Source organism: Ursus arctos, unplaced genomic scaffold (assembly GCF_023065955.2).
Source record: "Ursus arctos isolate Adak ecotype North America unplaced genomic scaffold, UrsArc2.0 scaffold_23, whole genome shotgun sequence".
Lineage (NCBI taxonomy): Eukaryota > Metazoa > Chordata > Mammalia > Carnivora > Ursidae > Ursus > Ursus arctos.
Window position 1 is genome coordinate 31,564,074 of NW_026622908.1, and position 21,103 is coordinate 31,585,176.

Genomic DNA, 21,103 nt, shown 5'->3' on the forward strand with positions numbered 1-21,103 from the left:
GGAGCTAAAGACTTTAAACAGGCTGTCCTGGGAAGATTCCACAGCCCTCTATAGTTCAGAGTTAAATTAAAACTTGTCTAACAGACTACTAATCCAGTTTGTTTTTGATTAGTTGTCTGTGGATATAAAGAACTCGTCAGTGATTCTTTGAATATTTTCCTTGGAGTGGTTCACCTCAACACATTTTTTTTTTTTTTAAGATTTTATTTATTTATGTGTCAGAGAGACAGCCAGCGAGAGAGGGAACACAGCAGGGGGAGTGGGAGAGGAAGAAGCAGGCTCATAGCAGAGGAGCCCGATGTGGGACTCGATCCCGGTACGCCGGGATCACGCCCTGAGCCGAAGGCAGACGCTTTAACGACTGCGCTACCCAGGCGCCCCTGAACACATATTTTTTGAGCGCCATTTTAATGCAAGCATTGTGCTAGGCTCAAGGAAGAACTATACAGAGGCCCTACCCTATAGGTGTTTCTAATCTGTTGTGGGAGACAGTTTGGCACATGCATAATTATAATAAAAAGCAGGATTGGAAAACTACATAGCAGGATCAGGAGAAAAGTACTGGGAGAACACAGGGAGGGAAAGTTTGTTCTGGGTGGGAGAAACCAGACATACTTCGTGATGAAAGTAGCATTCAAGCATTCAAGTTAATTGTCGTCTACTATCTGTGAAGAAAACTTTTGCTTAGCACCTGAATGGCATAAAGGATACAGCCAAGAAGGTAGTTAGATAGCCAGGTTATTTTAAGCACTGTACCAATTACCATGGAAAACTACATAGCAGTATCAGGAGAAAAGTACTGGGAGAACACAGGGAGGGAAAGTTTGTTCTGGGTGGGGGAAACCAGACAGACTTTCTGGAGGAAGTAGCAATCAAGCTAGACTTTGAGGCAGAAAGAATTTCAGCTGGTAGAAGTGAGAGAGAATCATTATTCCAGGTGGGGAGTGCAACGATGGCAAGGCCTAGAAGTGGGGATGGGATAGGAGTTGTGCTCAGTTTGTCAGATGGACCGTAGTGGTGGTATAGAGGATAAGTAGGAAAGTGTGAGAGCAGAGCGTGGAAAGCCAGGAGTTCCCAAATCACCCAAGACTCTTTTCCTGTTAGTGATGAGCTACTGGTTTTAGCCTTTGGCTTACATGTATAGAACTGATTGTGAGGAGAAATTAGTATAGCAGGATGAAAGGACTAAGGATTAGAGACTTAACTAGTTATGTTGAAACAATCTACCACCTTAGAATAGTTATCAAGTCATTCTTTTAATTTTCTTAGCAGTAAGCTAGCAACCCTACCCGTGTTTATTTTTTCAAGTTTAATTTTTGTTGTCCTCTCTATAGTCGTCAGGTTTCAAGTTGAGTATTCCATTTGAAAATTACTAGACTTTTATTCAAATATAACAGAAGATGGACCCCTGGGTGGCTCAGTCGGTTAAGCATCTGCCTTCAGCTCGGGTTATGATGCCAGGGTCCTGGGATCGAGTCCCACATAGGGCTTCTTGCTCGGCGGGAAGCCTGCTTCTCCCTCTGCCAGCTGCCTCCCCTACTTTTGCACTCACTCTCTCTTTCTGACAAATAAATAAATAAAATCTTAAAAAAAAGAAATATAACAAAAGATCACTTCTGACTCTTGCTTCTCATTTACCTATGCTAAGCCCCCTTCATTTTGGTTCTTTTGTAAGTAGCCATACTACACTACTAGTCATCACCTTAGTTAGCTAGGACTCTTAGTCCTTTCATTACCAGTGTTTAAAGCTTTCCTTTATTCTGTATCTCTGGAGTAACACAGTATTTATTGCTGACTGTTTATCATTTAGGAGTACTTTTGGATACAAATAGTATGGTTTAAACCATAGAGAAGTAGGTGATCTCGGAGGTAGATTTGGCTCCCCTCCCCCTTTTTATACTATTGTTTTTGGGTTGTTTTTTTTTTTAAGATTTTATTTATTTATTTGTCAGAGAGAGAGAGAGTACACAAGCCAGGGGGAGGGGCAGAGGGAGAGGGAGAAGCATGCTCCCCGCCAAGCAGGGAGCCCCATGTGAGGCTCGATCCCAGGACCCTGGGATCATGACCTGAGTCGAAAGCAGACACTTAACGACTGAGCCACCCAGGCACCCCTATACTGTTGTTAACAGGTTAACAGTTAGCCTTATACCATTAAAGAATAGCCTTCTGGGTTTTTTTTTTCAAGCTATATTACCATTTTTCCCCTGGCCTTGAAGATTTAATCATGTCACTGTAGAATTACATCATTATAAAAATTCATTCTGAATTTGTTGTTCATTAAGACTGAATTAAAGTTAATTGTCGTCTGTCTGTGAAGAAAACTTTTGTTTTGTTTAGCATCTGAATGGCATAAAGGATAGAGCCAAAAAGGTGGTTAGATAGCTAGGTTATTTTAAGCACTGTACCAATTACCAATATTCAAATGAGTACTGAGCTTTTTTTTTAAAAAAAAGATTTATTTATTTATTTGAGAGAGCACAAGCAAGGGGAAGGGCAGAGGGAGATGGAGAGAGAGACAAGCAGACTCCCCACTGTGCAGGGAGCCCGATGTGGGGCTCGATTCCAGGACCCCGAAATCACGACCTGAGCCGAAATCAAGAGCTGGATGCTCAACTGACTGAGCCACCAAAGGTTGCTAGCAAAATGTCTTTTGGCAGCTTTTTATTGTGTTATTTTATGGCAGGAGTCAGCAAACTATGGCCAGCAGACCACCTGCTTGTTTTTATAAATGAAGTTATTTTATTTTATTATTTTTTTAAGTTTATTTTTTTTAGTAATCTCTACACTTAACATGGGGCTCGAACTCATGACCTGGAGATAAAGAGTCTCACACTCTTCAAACTGAGCCAGCCAGGTGCCCCTAAATGAAGTTATTTTAGAACACAGCCACCCCTCTTCATTTGTGTATCATCAGTGGCTGCTTTTGCAGGACAGCAGCAAAGCTGAGTAGTATGGCGTGTAAAGCCAAAGCTCAGCAAAGCTCAGACTGTATGCCTGTAAGCCTTAAATATGTGATCCTTTTAACAAAAATTTGCTGACCCCTGCTTCATGGTGTCTGTCATTTCTGTGCATGAATTAAATACGTTTCTTTTCTCTCATACCAGCTTATCATTTGTGAGACCTCAGCTTCAGATTTATCCTGAATCCCAACCCTAGCTTATTCTTATCTCATGCCTAACACCTAACCATGGGGCTTTGAACATTGTTGGAGCTTAGTTTTTAATTGAACAAAGCCATGAATGTGTTTAATTTTTAACCATATTACTAGAAAAGTATAATAATGTTTTGTAGTGTAGTTTGTAATGTTTTGTAATTCAGACCTGGTAGCTGATAGAGACTGCCCTTCCCAGGGAAACTCAGAGAAAGGTTCTGCTGTGCTTATATTTTTGTATTTTCAGAATAAATAGTCTTATGTAATTCTTCTATAATGGAAAAGATTTTCGAATTTCTTAACGAGTTTACTTTGGAATGACTTGTGACAAGCATGGAGAGCTCCCCTTAATTGAAGAGCACTCTCAAGATCTGGTACCTTCTATTGCATATTTGAAAGTTGCCGTATAACACCCAGTGCTCATCACAGCAAGTGCCCTCCTTAATGCCCATCACCCATTTAACCATCCCCCCACCCACCTCCCCTCCAGCAACCCTCAGTGTATTCTCTGTAGTTAAGAGTCTCTTATGGTTTGCCTCCCTCTCTGTTTTTATCTTCTTTTATGTTTCCTTCCCTTCCCCTATGTTCGTCTGTTTTGTTTCTTAAATTCCACATATGAGTGAAATCATGGTATTTGTCTTTCTCCGACTGACTTCTTTCACTTAGCATATTACACTCTAGTTCCATTCACGTTATGGCAAATGGCAAGATTTCATTGTTTTTGATGGCTGAGTAATGTTCCATTATATATATGTGGAATATATAATGGAAATATATATATCACACTTTCTTTATTCATTTATCAGCTGGTGGACATGTGGGCTCTTTCCATAATTTGTCTGTTGTTGATATTGCTGCTATAAACATTGGGGTGCATGTGCCCCTTCAAATCAGTATTTTTGTATCCTTTGGATGAAATACCTAGTAGTGCAGTTGCTGGGTTGTAGGGTAGTTCTGTTTTTAACTTTTTGAGGAACCTCCATAGTGTTCTCCAGAGCAGCTATACCAGTTTGCATTCCCACCAACAGTGTAAGAGGGTTCCTCTTACACTTAAGAAAGGAGATCTTAAGTGTTCTAATCCCAAGAAAAAATATTCTGTATGTATGGTGATGGATGTTAACTGGACATACTGTGATGATCTATTTGTAATATAAACAAATATTGAATCTTGTTGTTATACATCTGAAACTAATAGAATCTTGTATGTTGCACATACCTCAAAAAAAAAAAAATCTAGGACTTTCTAATAGTGGTTTGAGATCTTTTTGCCAATCTTATTTCTAGATTCTTTATTCCCCGGGAGGTATACTTTAAAAATACATTGCAGGAGCAGGACGAAGAAACTAAAATCGCAGACTCCACTTAATTATTATTTTCCTTATTTCTTAAGCAATTCTTTCCATATACATCCCTATGCCTGCAGCTTAATTGAAGTAGTAACACTGTTGCTCCATTAGGAGAGGTTTTCATGCAGATAAGAAAAGAAGGGTTTGTTTTATTTGTTTTGGCTATAGAGGCCCTTAGAATAAAGAGTCATTTATTTCTTTTTCTTTTTCTTTCTTTCCTAAGGATATATTTTGGGGAAGTTCAGCTGAATGGCTTAGGAGAAGGTATGTATCAAGGTTGAAAAGCATTTGTAGTGTTAAGAGCCCTCCTGACTTCAGACTTGGGCTTGGATGCTGCCTGTCATAATATGTAGCTTGTGATTTTAATATGTATGATATAAGTAAGGAAAAGACAGGTAGGTGGTCCAAAGAGTTGCCAGGGAATGACTAAATAATTTTCCCCAGAGTTCTAGTAACTCAGTATTCTTTCTTATCCTTATACCATTGTCTGTTTTCCTAATTTTCTATAATGAGCATGGTAAATGTTTCTGATGAGCATAAGCAATTTTGAAAAATTGGAAATGAAATCAAGAAAACCGGGAAAGCTGTGTTGGAAACGTCGCCTGCAAGACCCGGCTCTTTTTTGTACTTAGTTCTGGGTGGCAGCATGAGTAGAAGTGCAGTCACTTCCGCACCTGCATAAACCGAGGGGTTCGTGTGATAAAGCCCCAGGGCCCCTTTCCTGTCTCACTGGGCATGTGACACTTTTGGGCCAGGTTGGTTTAGGACTCGCTCAAACTTTAGGACTAACAGTTGTTTTGCCTCTTTGAAGGTAGGTTTATCTGGAAATAGAATGCTGTTTTCCCTTCCAATATTAGATCAATATAAAATAAATCAAAAGAAAAAATATATACACACACATAAACATATATGAAATTGAGGCTGCTGCACTCACGGTGCAGAGTAGATAACGCCAGAGATTATATGATAGGCTGAATGATTCAGGAAAAGCCAGAACACTGTCAGTGTTCTCTGGGGAAAAGCTAATTATGTATTTCTTCTCCTAGGTTTCCAGACAGTTCGTGTTGGGACAGTAGGCACCCCTGTGGGCACCATCACTCTTTCTTGTGCTTACAGAATTAACTTGGCATTTATGTCTACCAGGTGAGGAAAGAGCCTTGGAATCCAAAAGAGCTCTTCCAAAGATATTCAAGATATTAAAGTTTGTTTTTCCCTCAAACTCCGTGGCTAAGCCTACAGTTCAGCTTTGCCATTGCTGAAATCAGTCCCCTTCTGGAAAATAAACTCGAGAGAGAGCCCCGTTTCCAGATGGGAGAATCTGAGTGTCTCAGAGCTATCAGGGTAGAGTTGTGGTTTATATTTAGGGATGCAACAGTTAAGACTCTAGTGGATCCTGCCAATAGATATAAGGTGAGGGGTCCTCTGAAGACTTCAGGGGGGCTGACAAGGCATTCTAACAAATATTGCAATCTGCTTATTGCATTACAGGCAATTTGAGAGGACCCCACCTATCATGGGGATTATCATTGATCACTTTGTGGACCGTCCCTATCCCAGCTCCTCACCCATGCACCCCTGCAATTACAGGTGAGGAATGTGTAGGGGCTTTCCCAAACTGCAGCTAGGGAGAAGCATTCATCTTACACATAGAGCACCTTTACCAGCACTCACCAGTGGGCAGGGGGCAGTGATGGAGACCCCACATGGAGAGAAATGGAGTGGTTAGCCTCCCTTCCTGCTGCTGCCTGTAAGGTACACCAGGCCTTGGAATATATACACTGTCTCAGAAAATTCTTGGACATCTTAGATCTTGACAGTAGTGATTTGACTTTCGATTTGATTTTGCTTAGAGACTACAAGAGTGGCGGTAATTAACAGAATGTCCTTCACAGATTAAATGGCTTTCTGGTCACCATTGGCACAGTTTAGTTATAGATTAGAATCAAATGTCTTCAGGCCTGGATCCCAGAAAACAGAATTCTATGAAGGTCAGAACAGATGTTTATCAGGATACTGCCTTTATGTGAAGGACTTTTGAAGTTGGATAGGTTCATCTTTGGAGTCCAGACTTTTGTTTCACTGCATCTCTATTGCTGACAGTTCTTTGGTCCCAACAGTGGCCAGGCTTAAGAAAATATTCTCAAATCATAGGTCAGGTAGGGTGTTTGGATTAAAAATAAAAGCCTTGGTCAACCTCTGGATGTTGTTCTCTGGATGTGTTTGACATTATCAAGGACTCAACATGCCTCTTTTGCCACAATGAGCTCTGCCTGAAACAGCTCTTGTCACAACTTGTATCCTTATCTAACCTCCCTTTGTATCCTTTCTGAAATCAACTGCCATCACCATAAAGTTCATGATTTATTTTTCCCCCATCATAGAACTGCTGGTGAGGACACTGGAGTAACATATCCTTCTGTGGAAGATTCTCAAGAAGTGTGTACCACCTCTTTTTCCACCTCCCCTCCATCTCAGGTAGGGGGAAGCAGGTTCTCGGGGGGCTGTAGTTATTTGGTACACATATGGGCATGAAATGGTGTTGGAATTTAGATACGGTCTCTTGTGGTGGTGGTGGTGGTGATTGTTTCCAGGGGGTTGTTTTGAGGGGTGAGGGAAAGCCTTCTTATCCAGCAGGTAGTACTGCAATGTTTCTAGTCTATAACCATGCCTTTTTTTTTTTTAAGATTTTATTATTTATTTGAGAGCGCACGCATGTGTGTGCAATCAGGGGCAGAGGAGGGAGGGAGAGAGTCTGAAGCGGACTCTGTTTTTAGTGCGAAGCCCAACACAGGGCTCGATCTCACGACCCTGAGATCATGACCTGAGCCGAACCAAGAGTCGGGCGCTTAACCAACTGAGCCACCCAGGCACCCTTCTAGTCTGTAGCATTCTTAACCCACGCAATTACGTGTAACCTTTACATTCCTGTAAACATCTTAAAATTCCCTAGAAAATGAATCAGAGAATTCCAAATGCATTCTGATACCAGAGAGGTATTCACCCTACTCCTGTTAATTTGGTAGCTACTTCACTTTTGAAGTGGTAAATATGGTTCCTAATAATGGAAGGAGCACAAAAGGAACCAATAATTATTTGGCATCGAATGCCAGTAAGAAACCAGCAGTGCAGTTTCTCTTCATAGTTGACACAGATTTCTGGCTGTCTGCATTCTTTATCTGAACATTCTTAACCATTAACTTTTCCACTTGAGTCTGTCTCCAGTGTCAAACCCAGTTTCAATGAAACACAGGCTCCAGACGGTTCCCAGCTTCCCAAGCAGACCCACCTGTGTGGCCTTTTTGTATAATATACACGGCACCAAGACTGCTTCACCTAAGGAGTTGCTTGTTGCCCGATGACTGAATTTCAGGACGCGTTTCTCCCCTTCCATCCCAAGTCATTCATCTCCCACCTCATGGCCTGCAGCCCCCTGCGCTGCCTGCTCACCCTATCACTCCCCTCTGCTCTGACTTCCACATTAGACAGTTTCTTCCAGACCTAACTCAGTTCTGTGTTCCTCTAAACCAGTCCCAGATTATCCCCTTTCACCATCTTATTTTGGGAGCCCAACAAATGAATTCACTATCCATAACTTTTTATTTTCTTTGTTTTTTAATTAAGAAAACATTTAAATTTACTTCATTCTGAGTTGTTAGGAGATACTGGATTAAAATTATGGTTCTCATCTGTTTCAAAAACAGAAGTTAGGCACAAAAGTTAGCTTAAAAAAAAAAAGCTAGCTTAATGTGTGTGAAGGAAATTATAAAATCCATGGGTCACTATTATTACTGTTGTCCCAATTTAGAGTTAAGGAGGTTCTTGTTGTAAAGTTGCCTAGACAGTTTGGGTGGGTGGGGGGTGGGAACTGTTACTCCTCTCCCCCCATGAATGTATGTAGGCATGAGTGTCACCATTGCTCTGGGAGGGGGCAGCTTCAGGCACTCATACTGACATAGAACAGTACTGACCCAAAAAGAGGGGGAAAGCCTACCAGAGCACATTAGTGCAAGTAGATTATTTTTTAGATAATCAAAATATGAATATGCCAAGTTTGATGTTCTTTGAAGTTTTATTTTTTAATTCTTTTAAAGATTTTTAATTTATTCATTTGAGAGAGTGTGAGTGAGAGCCCGAGGAGGGTGGTGCTTAGAGGGAGAGAGAGAAGCAGAGTCCCTGCTGAGCCGGGAGCCAGATGTAGGATTCAGTCCCGGGACCCTGGGATCATGACCTGAGCGGAAGGCAGACACTTAACCGACTGAGCCACCCGCATGCCCCTATTTTGTTTTATAAGTGATAAATTCATAAACAGTAAATGAAGTTGTGACTTGGGAGATAAGAGGATGGTGAGGCTGGGCTGTAACAAATCAGTTTGTTCTTTCTCAAGTACAGTGGAAATTTGACCTGCCCCAAAAGTAAGGGGAAGTAGTTCCTGCATCTCCTGTTTGCACAAAGTTTGCTGACCTGTGTGAGGGGAGCCTGTCTTTCTCATGGTATCAGTTGCCTGCTGTGTCTTGTCACAGTTTGAGAGTAGATCTTATCAACACTGAGCATCCCATGGGTGAGCCCTGTCACTACCCTCTAGTACCTCTAGTCGAGGCTGGGACAGTTTGGTGCAGAAGTATTCATTTTTAACCTTAGTGGTAGAACAGAAAGAGAAAATGATTTGCCAGCAAGTCCCATCATTCCTATAAATATTGAAATAGTTTCTTCCCTTGGTTTAACCTAGGGAATTGCATAATTGTTCAACAACTTCTATTTGAGCTTTTTGCTAGAGCCCAATAAGTGCATGATGTGGTGTTTGTTTTCCCAACAAAATACGGACCATTTTGTCATGTGGGCAGAGTCGAGTCAAGAAATAGTTGTGACCCTGAATCTGCTACTGTAATTCAGGTCCAACCTCCAGTTCTAAGCACTAACTAGCTAATTGGTCAGACTTAAAGATAGAACAGCAAGACCCAAAATAATCATAATTAGCTTTGAGATCTAAGAGTTTTTAAAGTGCCCCAGCTTTTACTGCATCAGGTTCTCCTTCACCATGCAGGGCTATAAGACACACACACACTCTGATGCGTGTGCACGAGCACACAAACACACACCCATTCATCCTGCCTCAGATGGCGTAGTCAAGTGTGCAGCTGGGGACCTGAGCCTTTTTTTTTTCTTTAAAGATTTTATTCATTTGAGAGAGATAGCATAAGCAGGGGGAGGGGCAGAGGTCCCCACTGGGCACAGAGCCCAACGCGGGGCTCGATCCCACGACCCTGACATCTTGACCTGGGTCAAAGTCAGATGCTTAACCAACTGAGCCACCCAGGCACGCCAGACCTGAACGTATAAAGTTCCAGTCAACAAATGTCAGTTGTTTAAACCTGTCCTTGCAGATTGTGGGTCCCCAGGAAAAGGTCTCTAGTCTAGCATTGTAACCTCAGCATCGTCATCCTCAGCATGCCTTGCACCTGCTCTCAAGCCCTTGCTGCTGGAGGCCATTCTCTAACACCCTTCTGCCTCTTTTGACTAAAGACACACTAATGCTTGGTTTGGGTTTCCCTGTTTTGCCAAGTCAGACCAGCTTGACTCAGCTTTGTTTTCCACCTGCTCATCGGGGCGACAAGCATGCAGTGGAGCCCCCTGGGATAAACGTGTCTTCTTCAGACGCTTCCAAGTTGTTCTTCTAGGAAGGCAGCCATGTTGCTCTCTCCCTGCCGCACCCTGACTTCCAGCGTGCAGTTCAGCCCCCGTGGCTGTCTTCCCTTCCAGAGTTGTTTTCACTTCTTTCTGAAGTCCCTTTCTGTTTTCTTCTCTTGTTTCTCCTGTCTCTGTGTGTATCTGTGCACAGTGTGTGTTTACTGTCACAAAGGCACATTTTCAGACCCCTACTCCTGTGGTGACGGACACTCTGAGGGTCCCCATGGCAGGACTGGCCTTTTCCCATCAAGTGAGTCCATACTGGGAAAAAGGGGATATAATCAGACAGCATCTTTTTCTTTGAAAATTATACATAAAGTACAGGGTATAGCTATTTAAGTGTCCCCAAGTGTTCTGGGGGTTATTTGAGGCTTGGTAATTGATTTTTAACAGGATGCAGCCATAGCACAGCAGCCCAAAATAGGATGTTCATTTGCCCCTCCTCCTACCATTGATGTAAAAAATACATGGAGTTATTTATATCTTATTTCCAAATAAACAATCCAAGAGTGGTATTCTTTCTTTTTCAATATAAATAGGAACCCTCCCATACCCAGGGGTGATGGAGGGTGTGATTAGGGAAGATGCCTTCTGTTTCAAAGGGACCTCAAGGACAAAGGAGAAAATAGAATGACCTGGGAAAAACCAATGACTTTGGCTGCAAGTTCTGCCCGGGCTTGTGCTTCGCTAGTCCGTTGGGCTGGAAACCTCAACAGTTAGCTGAGCCCCTGGGAAAACGGGGAGCAGGGAACTCATTTGAGGCCTTTGGAAGGCTGCAGAGCTAGGAATGTCAGTCCCACTGCAAACAAGTCTCTGCTTTCTTTGCCACAGAGTAATGGCCTGGTCTGTCTTTAACCCTTACGTCAGGCCCCCTGCCCTGTGAGGATGTGGGCTGGGATTCATTCCTTACCTCTCCACGATCTTTATCATTAGTCATACTCTAGGATTGCCTATTTTTTCCTCCTCCTTTCTTCTGCCCCTCTTTGTTTTTCTCTTGCTTAGCTCTCAAGCTCTCGCCTTTCCTATCAGCCTGCTGCCCTGGGCGTTGGATCAGCTGACCTGGCTTACCCAGTAGTGTTTGCTGCTGGCTTAAACGCCACACACCCTCACCAGGTATCTTTAAAGATGGGGAGAACCCCGGGGGTTCCTGTGCTGCCTCCCCTGCCCTGAGGCAGTTGAGGGGCCTCTTCACATGCCGGTATTATGCTAAGTGCTCGGAAACAAAGCTCTCTGGAGGACCAAGGTGACTCCAGGAGGAAGGGCCTCCTAGAGTTCAGAAAGGAAAGAAGAGCTTCCAAGTGTTTTCTCCCTCTCTTTCCTTTCCCTCTCTAGTTCTTACCACGTATGTCATGTCTCCCGTTAGCTGAGTCCCAGAGAAGACAGATCCAAGGTTTCCCGCCCATTTGGTGGCAGCATTGGTGGTGGAAAAGCTCAGAGGCAGCTACCATCAAACTAGGCCAAGTTTCCCCTCCTGCCTGACACTGCCATTATTCACTGTATTCTTCCATTTTCCCCCAAAGCTCATGGTTCCTGGGAAGGAAGGTGGGGTACCCCTTGCTCCCAACCAGCCTGCCCACGGTGCCCAGGCTGACCAGGAGAGACTGGCAACCTACACCCCGTCTGACGGGGCCCACTGTGCTGCCACACCTTCCAGCAGGTGAGTTCACAGCCCGGCTGCTCAGGCGGCCAGGGGCCCATCCTCCCTGACACATGTGCCTATCTGGTGTCCGTGAAAAGTCGCTTTCAGCATTGCTTCCGGCTTGGCACTTAACCCCAAATGTGGGATTCTTAAAGTTCTCCCTGAAAATCTCATATTGCAGCTGGTATGTAAGGAAGCTGCCCCCAGCTTGCTGTTAACAGCCAACAGCCAGAGCCTACTTCTTATCACCCTCATCCAGTGAAGGGGCCTTTCAGATGTGTGTGTATTTTTTTTTTCCTCTTACCCCAAAATTTATTCGCTGGGAGTCAGTCCTCAGTGTTTGCTAAGGACCAGAGCAGAAGGGTTTGCTGTAGCCCTCAAGTGTGGGGCCACAGTGGATCTGTGGTGGTAGTTAGGATTGTTGTGTTTTTTTCTCTCTGCTGTGTTAGCACCTCATGGAGCTTCTTTAGAAACAACTGGTTTTCTTCATTAAAAATTTAAAAAAATCTTTGTCTTTTCTGATTACAGAAGTGATACATTCTATAAATTTCAAATTACGAAGACATTGATGAGGTAGAGCATAAAAGTTCTCACAATCTTACCCTGCACAAATTGCCACTGTTACCGCCTTTTCAAAGATGAGAGGATCTCAGAGGGTTAAGTGATTTGCCAGACAGCACGTAGCTCACAAAGTGGCCGGCGCAGGCTGAGCTCCTCTTTCCCTTAGCTCGGAGTTCTCCCGTGGGAAGATGAGGCTGTCCTGACCCGCCCTGCCCTCCCTCGACTGCAAGGCCCCAGAGATAATGACGTTGATTGCCCCACCACATCCCAAATGAACTTTTGGATAATAGAAATTTTTGGTATTTTTTTTCATTCCCACGGTGGAGCAGTGGGAGGGAAATTATTTGGGAAGACCTTCCTGTGCCATCCATCAGGAAAAATAATTACTTTCGGTCCTGGCTTCCCAAACTTCCATCCTTTTATCCCTCCCCCTGTCAGATAATCAAAGGAAGATCCCGTTAGTCGTTTTACACTCCAAAGTTTTCTGAGCCTTGACTCCTGGAGCATGCCTGGGAGTAGCTAGAGATAGAGGACCCTATCTCTTTGGGGTAGCGGTTCTTAAAAGCAGGTCATCAGAGCTCAGGCCTTTCCTCAGTGCTGGTCCTTCCTGCTGGCTGGCTTCCAGAGTCCACTTAGACAGCACAGGCCTCCTCTCTACCTTGAGCCCCTGCTTTTGGCCAGAGGACCTTTCCTAAACACTGCTGCTGCTAGGGCTGTGACTACTGGCCTGGCGGCCACGAGGTACACCCCCCCTACCCCATCCCCTATCCCCCATCATCCAGGTCTCCTCATCTGTCTGGAGAGCTGGAGAGGGAGGAAGTGGGCAGCCAAATGAAATGTGTCATTGAAAGACCTTGCTGAACAGAGGGTTGATTGGGGGCAAGGAGAGGAAACGTGGTATGGAGCACAGAGGACCTCAACTGAGGCAATGTGTCATGGGCGGAGAAAGCTCTGGCTATCTAAAGAGCCAGATTTGGGACTCTCAACTTAGAATCATGACACTGCCCCTTGTGAGGTAAGGTTTAAATTTAACCCGGTACTGTATAAACACTGTAAATGATTCCTTCTTATGGTAATTTTAGATAACATAACAAGGCAGAGAAAAGCGTAAAGCTTGAGTCTCCCTAGGTCATAGATTACTATTAAAATCATGGTCGTTTATGAGCACTGCTTGTCGGTATGTATGATTGCTACATGCTTGGTACCTGATGCTTATCGATGGTATTTCAGATGAAATTGAATGTAAGCTTTACACAGTTGTAACACTGAATTTCATTCACAGATGCCTCATTTTTATTTGCTCTTGGAAGTGCAGTTCTCTGCAGTCAGATCTGAAGGCAGAGTGACAGGGGCAGCAGCCAAGCCCCGTATTGCCATTTCCCACGTGGGTCGGTCAGTGGGGAGGGGGGCACTCCTGCCCTGGACTGTAGCCCCACCAATGGTGGGTTTGTGGGGAACCATGTAGGCTCTGCTGTGGTTTGAGAATGAGTACCAACACTGTCTGTCTTCTCCAGCGAGGATACTGAAACAGTATCAAACAGCAGTGAGGGCCGGGCATCCCCCCACGATGTCTTGGAAACCATCTTCGTCCGCAAAGTGGGGGCTTTTGTCAACAAGCCCATCAACCAGGTGATTTTTCTGGCACTGCCACCTGTGAGAATGTCTGAGCCTTTAGAGTGAGGCCTTAAGGGCAGGGCTTTTCACCTAGGGTCTGTGGGACCCCTGAAATTGCATGTAAAATTGTGTGTGTGTGTGTGTGTGTGTGTGTGTGTGTGTGTGTGTGTGTGTATGTATGAATTTTTTGGCAAGAGGGTTAGTCACCTGTGACAGCCCTCCAGAAGAAGTTCACAGCTCTTGTTCTCTGATGGTATAAGCCTCCCATAGCAGAGGGAGACTAGGCACTGTTTGGTACAGGCACCTTGCACTCAAGTGTCTGGGCCTCAGCCTTACTCAAAATAAGAAGTTCCTCCTCAGCTCTACCAGCACAGAGCAGTTGTTGCCCAGTCACTATGGGTCAGGCCTCCAAAGCTGATTCCCAGTGTCCTGGGGGGCCCTACCCCTGTTTATGTTGTGGGTGTGTGATGGGAGGCAGGGGAGAGTCAGACTTCTCCAGCAGGATGGGAACCTGAGGACAGTGTGGTCAGCCTGGGTGTGCGAATCTGCTGGCCCGACAGGCTGCTGGCTGCCTCTGAGGAAGCCTGTAAGCTGGGGCTGGGGTGGGCTCTGAAATTTCCGTGTCTCTTCAGGTGACCCTGACCAGTTTGGACATACCCTTTGCCATGTTTGCTCCCAAGAATTTGGAGCTGGAGGATGCCGATCCCATGGTGAGTCGCCCTTTGACTAAAGTTGACAGATGGTGCTATGTGTGTTGTCTTCCTTGGCGAGTCACTGTTCTCCACAGACTATTAGCCGTGCTCCTGGACTTAGAGATTTTCAGCCAGCATTGGGTCCCTTACAAATCTTCTATTAAGAGCAGCTTGCACCAGTGTATGGAACCAGCCCCTACCTCCACCTTGTTCTGAAACAGGTGAATCCTCCGGACTCCCCAGAGACTGAATCTCCTCTCCAGGGCAGCCTGCACTCGGATGGCTCCAGTGGGGGCAGCAGTGGCAATACCCACGATGACTTTGTCATGATTGACTTCGTAAGTTGCCATCACCTTCCTGGACCTTTGCTGCCATAGGGGAAATAAACTAGAAGCGTCCAGGGTACTTGAACAGGACTTCCTTCACAGGGATCAGATGGGCTGGTTACAGACAAGAGGGGATGGGACGGGTGGGCACCTGGCTGTGCAGTTCATGGGGGCAACCTGCCCCCACACCCTGTTTGGGAACACATTTGGAGGCCCATGAACAAGAAGGCATTTTGTGCCATGTCTTTGGTTAAAATTCAACTCTAAATGAGGATTTGCCAGTGGTATCCATCTAGGCCCTATTCCTGCCTGAATGGATGGCCCTTTGCTAAGAAAAGGAGTTTGAGGGAAGGGAACATAAACCTTAGCACCTGGTTTGCACCAGGGCTAGAGTTCAGCTTCCCAGAGGAGAAGGGTGTAGGGATTCCTCTCCCTAAGATGAACCTGGAGAAACCCTTTCTCTGATAATTACTAGAAAGAGGATTGTTCATAGCTTCCTTCCCTTGTTTTCCTCTGTGATCTAAGGCAAGCTAAACTGAGTCTGTCTTGTTTTTGAAGAAACCGGCTTTTTCTAAAGACGACATTCTTCCAATGGACCTGGGGACCTTCTATCGTGAATTTCAGAATCCCCCTCAGCTGAGCAGCCTCTCCATAGATATCGGGGCACAGTCCATGGCTGAGGACTTGGTATGGAAACCCCTTCCCCCGCCAGACCTCATGCTGCAACCTCCTATCCTCTTCTAATGGTCATTCCTGCTCCAAAGGCCTAGAAATTTCTTCGTGTTACTCTCCCCGCTCCCACACCTCCCATCTTCTCTCTAACAGGAAAGAGACACTTTAGATCCTTATCTTCTGTTGATCACACTTGAGGTTGCATTGTGCCTGGCAGTCACTATCTCGAAGTTGCTTGCATTGACTTCCTCCCCTTCTGTCCACGCTCACCATTATTTCCCATCCCTGCGGTTCTCAGGTCTTCTGCTTGCTGCTGCCACAAAGCCAAGCTGCTCCAGTAGCTCTTGCATTCAGCTGTTCAGCTTGTCAGGCAGACGCCAGTGGTACAGGGCAGAAGAAATGCGAGGTCCTGAGTATTGGCGTTCTTGCTCTTTCCTCGGAGAGCTCATTCTTGATTCCACCAACAGTTCTCGAGTTTAGCCAGATGTCCTGATACTGACTGTAATCTCTGCATCTCTGCTTAGTATATTTCCTGTGTCCAAAGGGCAGAGCACCATGCTGCACGGCTATAAACTCCGGGTGCCCTATGCCTCCACCCAGCCTGTCCCCAGATGTCACCAGAGGCTCTTAGTCTTGTCGTCAGAAAAGAATTCAAAGATGGGCCAGACGCCGTGGTTGAGCGGTGCAGGTGAAGAGTTTACTCTGTTGAGAGTACACTCGAGAGAGGGTGAGGTTGGGGAGCTGTATACCCCAGGGTTTGGGTCTCTGTCTCATTGACTGTTGTTAACTAGGGTGGGAATAGTTACTGTTTGGAAAGAGGATTTCTTTGGGAGTAGGTTTTCACGCCTTTTCTCCCTCACTTGGTCAGGGTCTTGGGCCTTCTTTGTCTTGGGCCTGTCTGGTTTGGTTTTTTTGGGTTTTTTTTAAGATTTTATTTATTTGACAGAGACAGTGAGAGAGGGAACACAAGCAGGGGGAGTGGGAGAGGGAGAAGCAGGCTTCCTGCTGAGCAGGGAGCCTAAAGCGGGGCTTGATCCCAGGACCCTGGGATCATGACCTGAGCCGAAGGCAGACGCTTAACGACTGAGCCACCCAGGCGCCCCCGGACTGTCTGGTTTGATCTGGCTTCTTGTGGCCCTGTTTCTGGAGTGTGGCCGGCCAGGACAGGCCTCTAACTTTCCCATAGCTGTCCCTTACTCCCCCTTAGCTGTCCCTTACTCCCCCTCTGCTGGCCTCCAGGCATCCTGTTAAAACCTAACTAGCTGCTTACTCTAACACCACAAGGTGTCAGGTCCCTCTGCCTGAGGTGGGATGTCACCTGTATCAACATTAGAGGAATGGCTTTACTAGGACTCTTGGAATATCTGCCCTTGATTTGCTCGAAACAGAAAAACATGCTCAGTAATTACTATAACAGTGGCATTATTATTAACATTTATCAAGGCTTTCTAGGTGCCAAGCATTTTTCTAAGTGCTTTATGTGAATTTTCAACAATCCTAAGAGGTAGCTTCTCTCACTATCCCAGTTTACAGATGAGCAAACCGGCACCATAAACAGATAACTTGCTGCTGGTCACACTGAGCTGCCAACACACAGCTTTGATCCCAGGGAGTCTGTCTTCTGATTTTAGGCTTTTAGCCACTGCTCCCTGGCTTCTGGCTGGAAACGTGCTTGGAAGAAACTAGACTGCAAAGGCTCTAAGAATGACTCTGCAGCCAGGAGTGGCCAGTCGCCCCTGCCTCCTGCAGCTGCCCTGGTGCTCCCAGTGCATCTGGCCCACCTGCCAGTTCTGGGGCGGGACAGGGCCCACCTCTCCCCAGCACGTCATGCCAGTCAGGAAATCTCTGCAGAGGCACATTCATTCAGCAGTGGAGACAGAGCACCTGATTAGGGTCAGATTTTTATTAATAGCTGATTACTCGAGGGCAGTTAAACTTACCTCTTCATGTTCTGTTTTCTTCTCTTATTGTTTACTTTCAACTTTCTAACGCGCCCCTTCCTCAGCTGGTGGAAAGATACTAATTCTTAGGCCTCACCACAGACCTGCTGAGTCAGACTGGCTTGGGAGCGTGGCTGGGACGGCCTTGTGCCTGTGCCCCCAAGGGATTCTGCTGCCCAGCACAGATCATGAAGAATTCTCGTAAACTTCTCTTAATCCGTAGCGTGCTAAGCCTACTGTTTCATTCCTGGGTCAGTCTGATCTGTGCCAAAGGTAACTTCTTTGTGTCATTCTGTTATTGGCACGTTCCTTTTCTAGCTCGTTAAGTGTGTGGCCCACTTGGATTCCCTCGGCTGTTCTACCGAGCCCCCAGGCCCCCACACAACCTGCTGGACACAAGCCCTCTGTGCGGTGCCTGCCCCACTGCCCTGCATCTCCTGCTCTTCCAGCCAGCACTGCTGCTCTGAGCTCAGTGCTGTGCTCCCTTCTCCAGCCAGGACGGCGGGGGGGGGGGGGGGTTGCCCATGCTAGCTACCTCTTCAGGACTCTACCTGAATAAGCAGCTCTTCTCTCCCCTCCTGGTACAGGACTCACTACCAGAGAAGCTGGCTGTGCACGAGAAGAATGTCCGAGAATTTGATGCCTTTGTAGAAACCCTGCAGTAAAAGTTGGTGTCCTTGGGTACCAGCAGCATCCCCTTTCTGTGGCCCCAGGAGACAGCACCTCCCACTCATCAGCTGCTCCCATCCCTCATCTTGCTCCAGGTGGAGGAGAGGCTGGTTTCCCCCATGGGGACCTGGAAGTCCCTGTTCTCACACCTCCTGGAGACTCCATGGCAGCAGTCAAGCCCGGTGATAGCATTTGAGAGGACTCATCCCCCTGGCCTTGGAGATTGGAAGACCCTTTATAACAAAAGGGCCCTTGGCAGGGCCATCTGCTTACACCGCCCATCAGCAGCTGCTTCACAATGGCTGTCATCCCATTCCTCCTGCCGGCGCCCTGCCCTGGGTCTGCCCTGCAGCTGGCCCCTTGCTGGCCTGCCGTTACCATCAAGCACTTGACATTCCAGCTGGCGGCCCAGAGCCTGGCGTGGAGGCAGAAAGAGGAAGGAGACAGAACTGGGAGGAAGAAGGAAGGGCTCCTTCAGGCTCTTTTTTTGTCCCCTTTGGTTTGATGTCTTCTTCCTCTCTCCCCTCTCTCTGCCCCTGTGCCTATACTTTTGGCAATACGACAGGCCTCCTGCCCAAACTGGCGAGAACTGCAGAGTCAGCCATTCCCGCCCTTACGGGTTGTGCCAGCCCATCTCTCAGCAGAGGGTCTGAGCAGCCCTGGTGGCTGTCTGTGCTCAGCACCTCAGCTTCATGGAAACAGAATCCTGGGTCTCCAGGATTCTTTCATTGGGAGTCACAGCAAAGGTTCTTTTTCTCTCCTTCCTCCCCCTGTTGCTGCTCCTTGGTTATAAAACACGATAAATATTTATTACTTTCAGAGAAATCAGATATTTTATAGAGAAACTATGTTTGAGGTTAGATGTTTTCACTTGGGGAAGGTGGAGGGCCTCTTCCTGGAGTAGGGCTTCCTTAGGTTCTGGGTTGCTGCTCTGAGGATCTTCCTTCCCATATAAGGTGGGATCCAAGAATAGGGCTGGCTGAGGGCAGCGGAACCTCCCAGAATCGCTGCACTTAAACTGACGACAGGCTTTACTGTAGACTCCTACATCTTCCTGGTGAGAGCCTTGAATCTCTCCCAGCTTCTGCAGAGTAACTGACTCCATTCTGGCAGCCCAGGAAGTCTTGGGTGCTGAATTCGTACAACTCTGTGTACAACTCTCCAGAGTTGACATAGAATGCATTGTATGTGCCCCACTGTGGCCCAGGGAAGGCCAGAGGGGCCCCTCCTTCTGGGGGGACTTGTTCCTGTTTCTCAGGGCTAGGTTATGGTCCTTTTCCTCTTTCCACCTGGGCCTGGCCACCACCTTTCTTTAATCCCAGGGTCTGCACCCCGCCCTGAGGTTTACTAGCTGAATTTGTTCCTTGTTGAGAAACCAGAGCTAGGCATATGATTGACTTAACCATTTAGGTATTGTTACTTGAGTTAATCCCTAATCTCACCCACCTACCATCTGTCCCTCCCTCAGCCTAACCTGTAGTCCTGGCCAAGGGAAACAAGCCCTGCCCCGTTTCTCCTGGCCCACCTGGGCTATTCATTGGCGGCAGCTGTTCTGCAGTGGAGCAGGTGGTCTTCAATTTGCTTGTTAGTAAGTGCATGTGACACTGTTCCCACCTATCAGGCTGAACTCTGAGGGCTGGAGTGGGCTCTGAGGCTGTCTCAGGTAGACTGAGCCCTGCCCTTGTTGTTGCATGTGTTCTGCTGCCACAAAGAAATATTCCCAGCAGTGGTGTCCAGCTGGCCCTATGTGGGCCAGAGTATACCCATAGCCCGCTAAACCAATCCAGATTGACCCCCCAGGCCCCAGGGCTGAGAAGGGTGAAGCCCTGGTAAACTATCGATCACCCCTGCCCCCACATCCTGCCACAGTATCTCAGCCGCTGTCCTTCTGAGGCCGAGCACGGAAAGGCCTGTTAGCCAGTGTCCTCTTTGACTCCTGATTGTTGGCCTTTGCAGGCAGCAGCCTTTCCTTTAGGACTCAATCAGTGAGAGGCCAGGGAGGCTGAGCCCTGAGCTGAGCCTGGGAGGAGCAGAGCAACTGTCAAGGCTGGCCCTTGCCCCTTGGCCCGGAACACTGACAGGGATGAGCCCTAGACTGACGCCTGCAGCACCCCCCAGGACAGGGCTGGGACCCGTCACCCATCTCCAGGTGGCGGAGTCCCTCCCCCTCCTCCAGCCCACCTTGTTTGGAAATACTGAGCTATACTTTAAAATGTATTCGAGAGATTTCCAATAAATTTTTTCTGTACTTTACAGCCTCCTGTCCTGCCAGTTATCTAAAATGCTAACGTGCGCGTGCGCTCTCACTTCTGTGCAGGCCCTGGTAACTGACAGCGCCCCCGCCCTGTGGAAGGAAGAGCAGTGGGTGTGAAGTGCAGAATGTGGCTTTGGAATCAGGCAGGCTGTTTTGAGTCTTCGGGCTCAGCCGCCTAGCAGCTGTGCCACCTTGGGTTGGTCAGAAAACTTAGAGCCTCATTTTCCTCGGCTGTACCGTTCCCATCTCGGGAGTGTATGTGAATAGTCAGGAGATACTGTGCGTGAAGTCAACACACGTAGTAAAAACTCCCTTAGACGTAGGCCATCGTCATCAGCTGTTTTTACCCCCTGTGCAGCACCACCGCCCACTGAGCCTGGAGGCAGAAGCCTTTGGCTCGGCAGGAGAAACTGCTGCCAGGGTTCTGCCATGTTTCCAGCAGGAGCGGACAGGGAATGCGGGCCTCTCAGGTGCCGGTGTCTGTTTGCTAATCTAGGGTAAGGAGTTGTGGCTGAGCAAACCCGACAGAGGGGAAGGGGCTGAGTGAAGTATCG

At 46.8% G+C, this 21,103-nt stretch overlaps 1 protein-coding gene across 29 annotated transcripts in view; it reads left to right on the top strand.

Annotated features, from left to right (window-relative positions):
* Positions 1–20,548, top strand: part of ATG13 (autophagy related 13) — a 50,869-nt gene extending 30,321 nt beyond the window's left edge. For 15 of the 29 annotated variants that reach the window (XM_044388987.3, XM_044388981.3, XM_044388978.3 and 12 more), the window contains 12 exons: positions 4,721–4,761; positions 5,544–5,640; positions 5,986–6,084; positions 6,879–6,972; positions 10,334–10,432; positions 11,185–11,295; positions 11,703–11,839; positions 13,897–14,011; positions 14,629–14,706; positions 14,910–15,026; positions 15,573–15,701; positions 18,214–20,548. In XM_044388987.3, the coding sequence (XP_044244922.1) occupies positions 4,721–4,761; positions 5,544–5,640; positions 5,986–6,084; positions 6,879–6,972; positions 10,334–10,432; positions 11,185–11,295; positions 11,703–11,839; positions 13,897–14,011; positions 14,629–14,706; positions 14,910–15,026; positions 15,573–15,701; positions 18,214–18,291 (1,195 nt within the window). In that variant the 3' untranslated portion in view covers positions 18,292–20,548. The remainder of the gene's footprint in view (positions 1–4,720; positions 4,762–5,543; positions 5,641–5,985; positions 6,085–6,878; positions 6,973–10,333; positions 10,433–11,184; positions 11,296–11,702; positions 11,840–13,896; positions 14,012–14,628; positions 14,707–14,909; positions 15,027–15,572; positions 15,702–18,213) is intronic. The other 14 variants (XM_048216984.2, XM_048216980.2, XM_048216989.2 and 11 more) reach the window with 2 other exon arrangements.
* Positions 20,549–21,103: the final 555 nt, after the last annotated feature.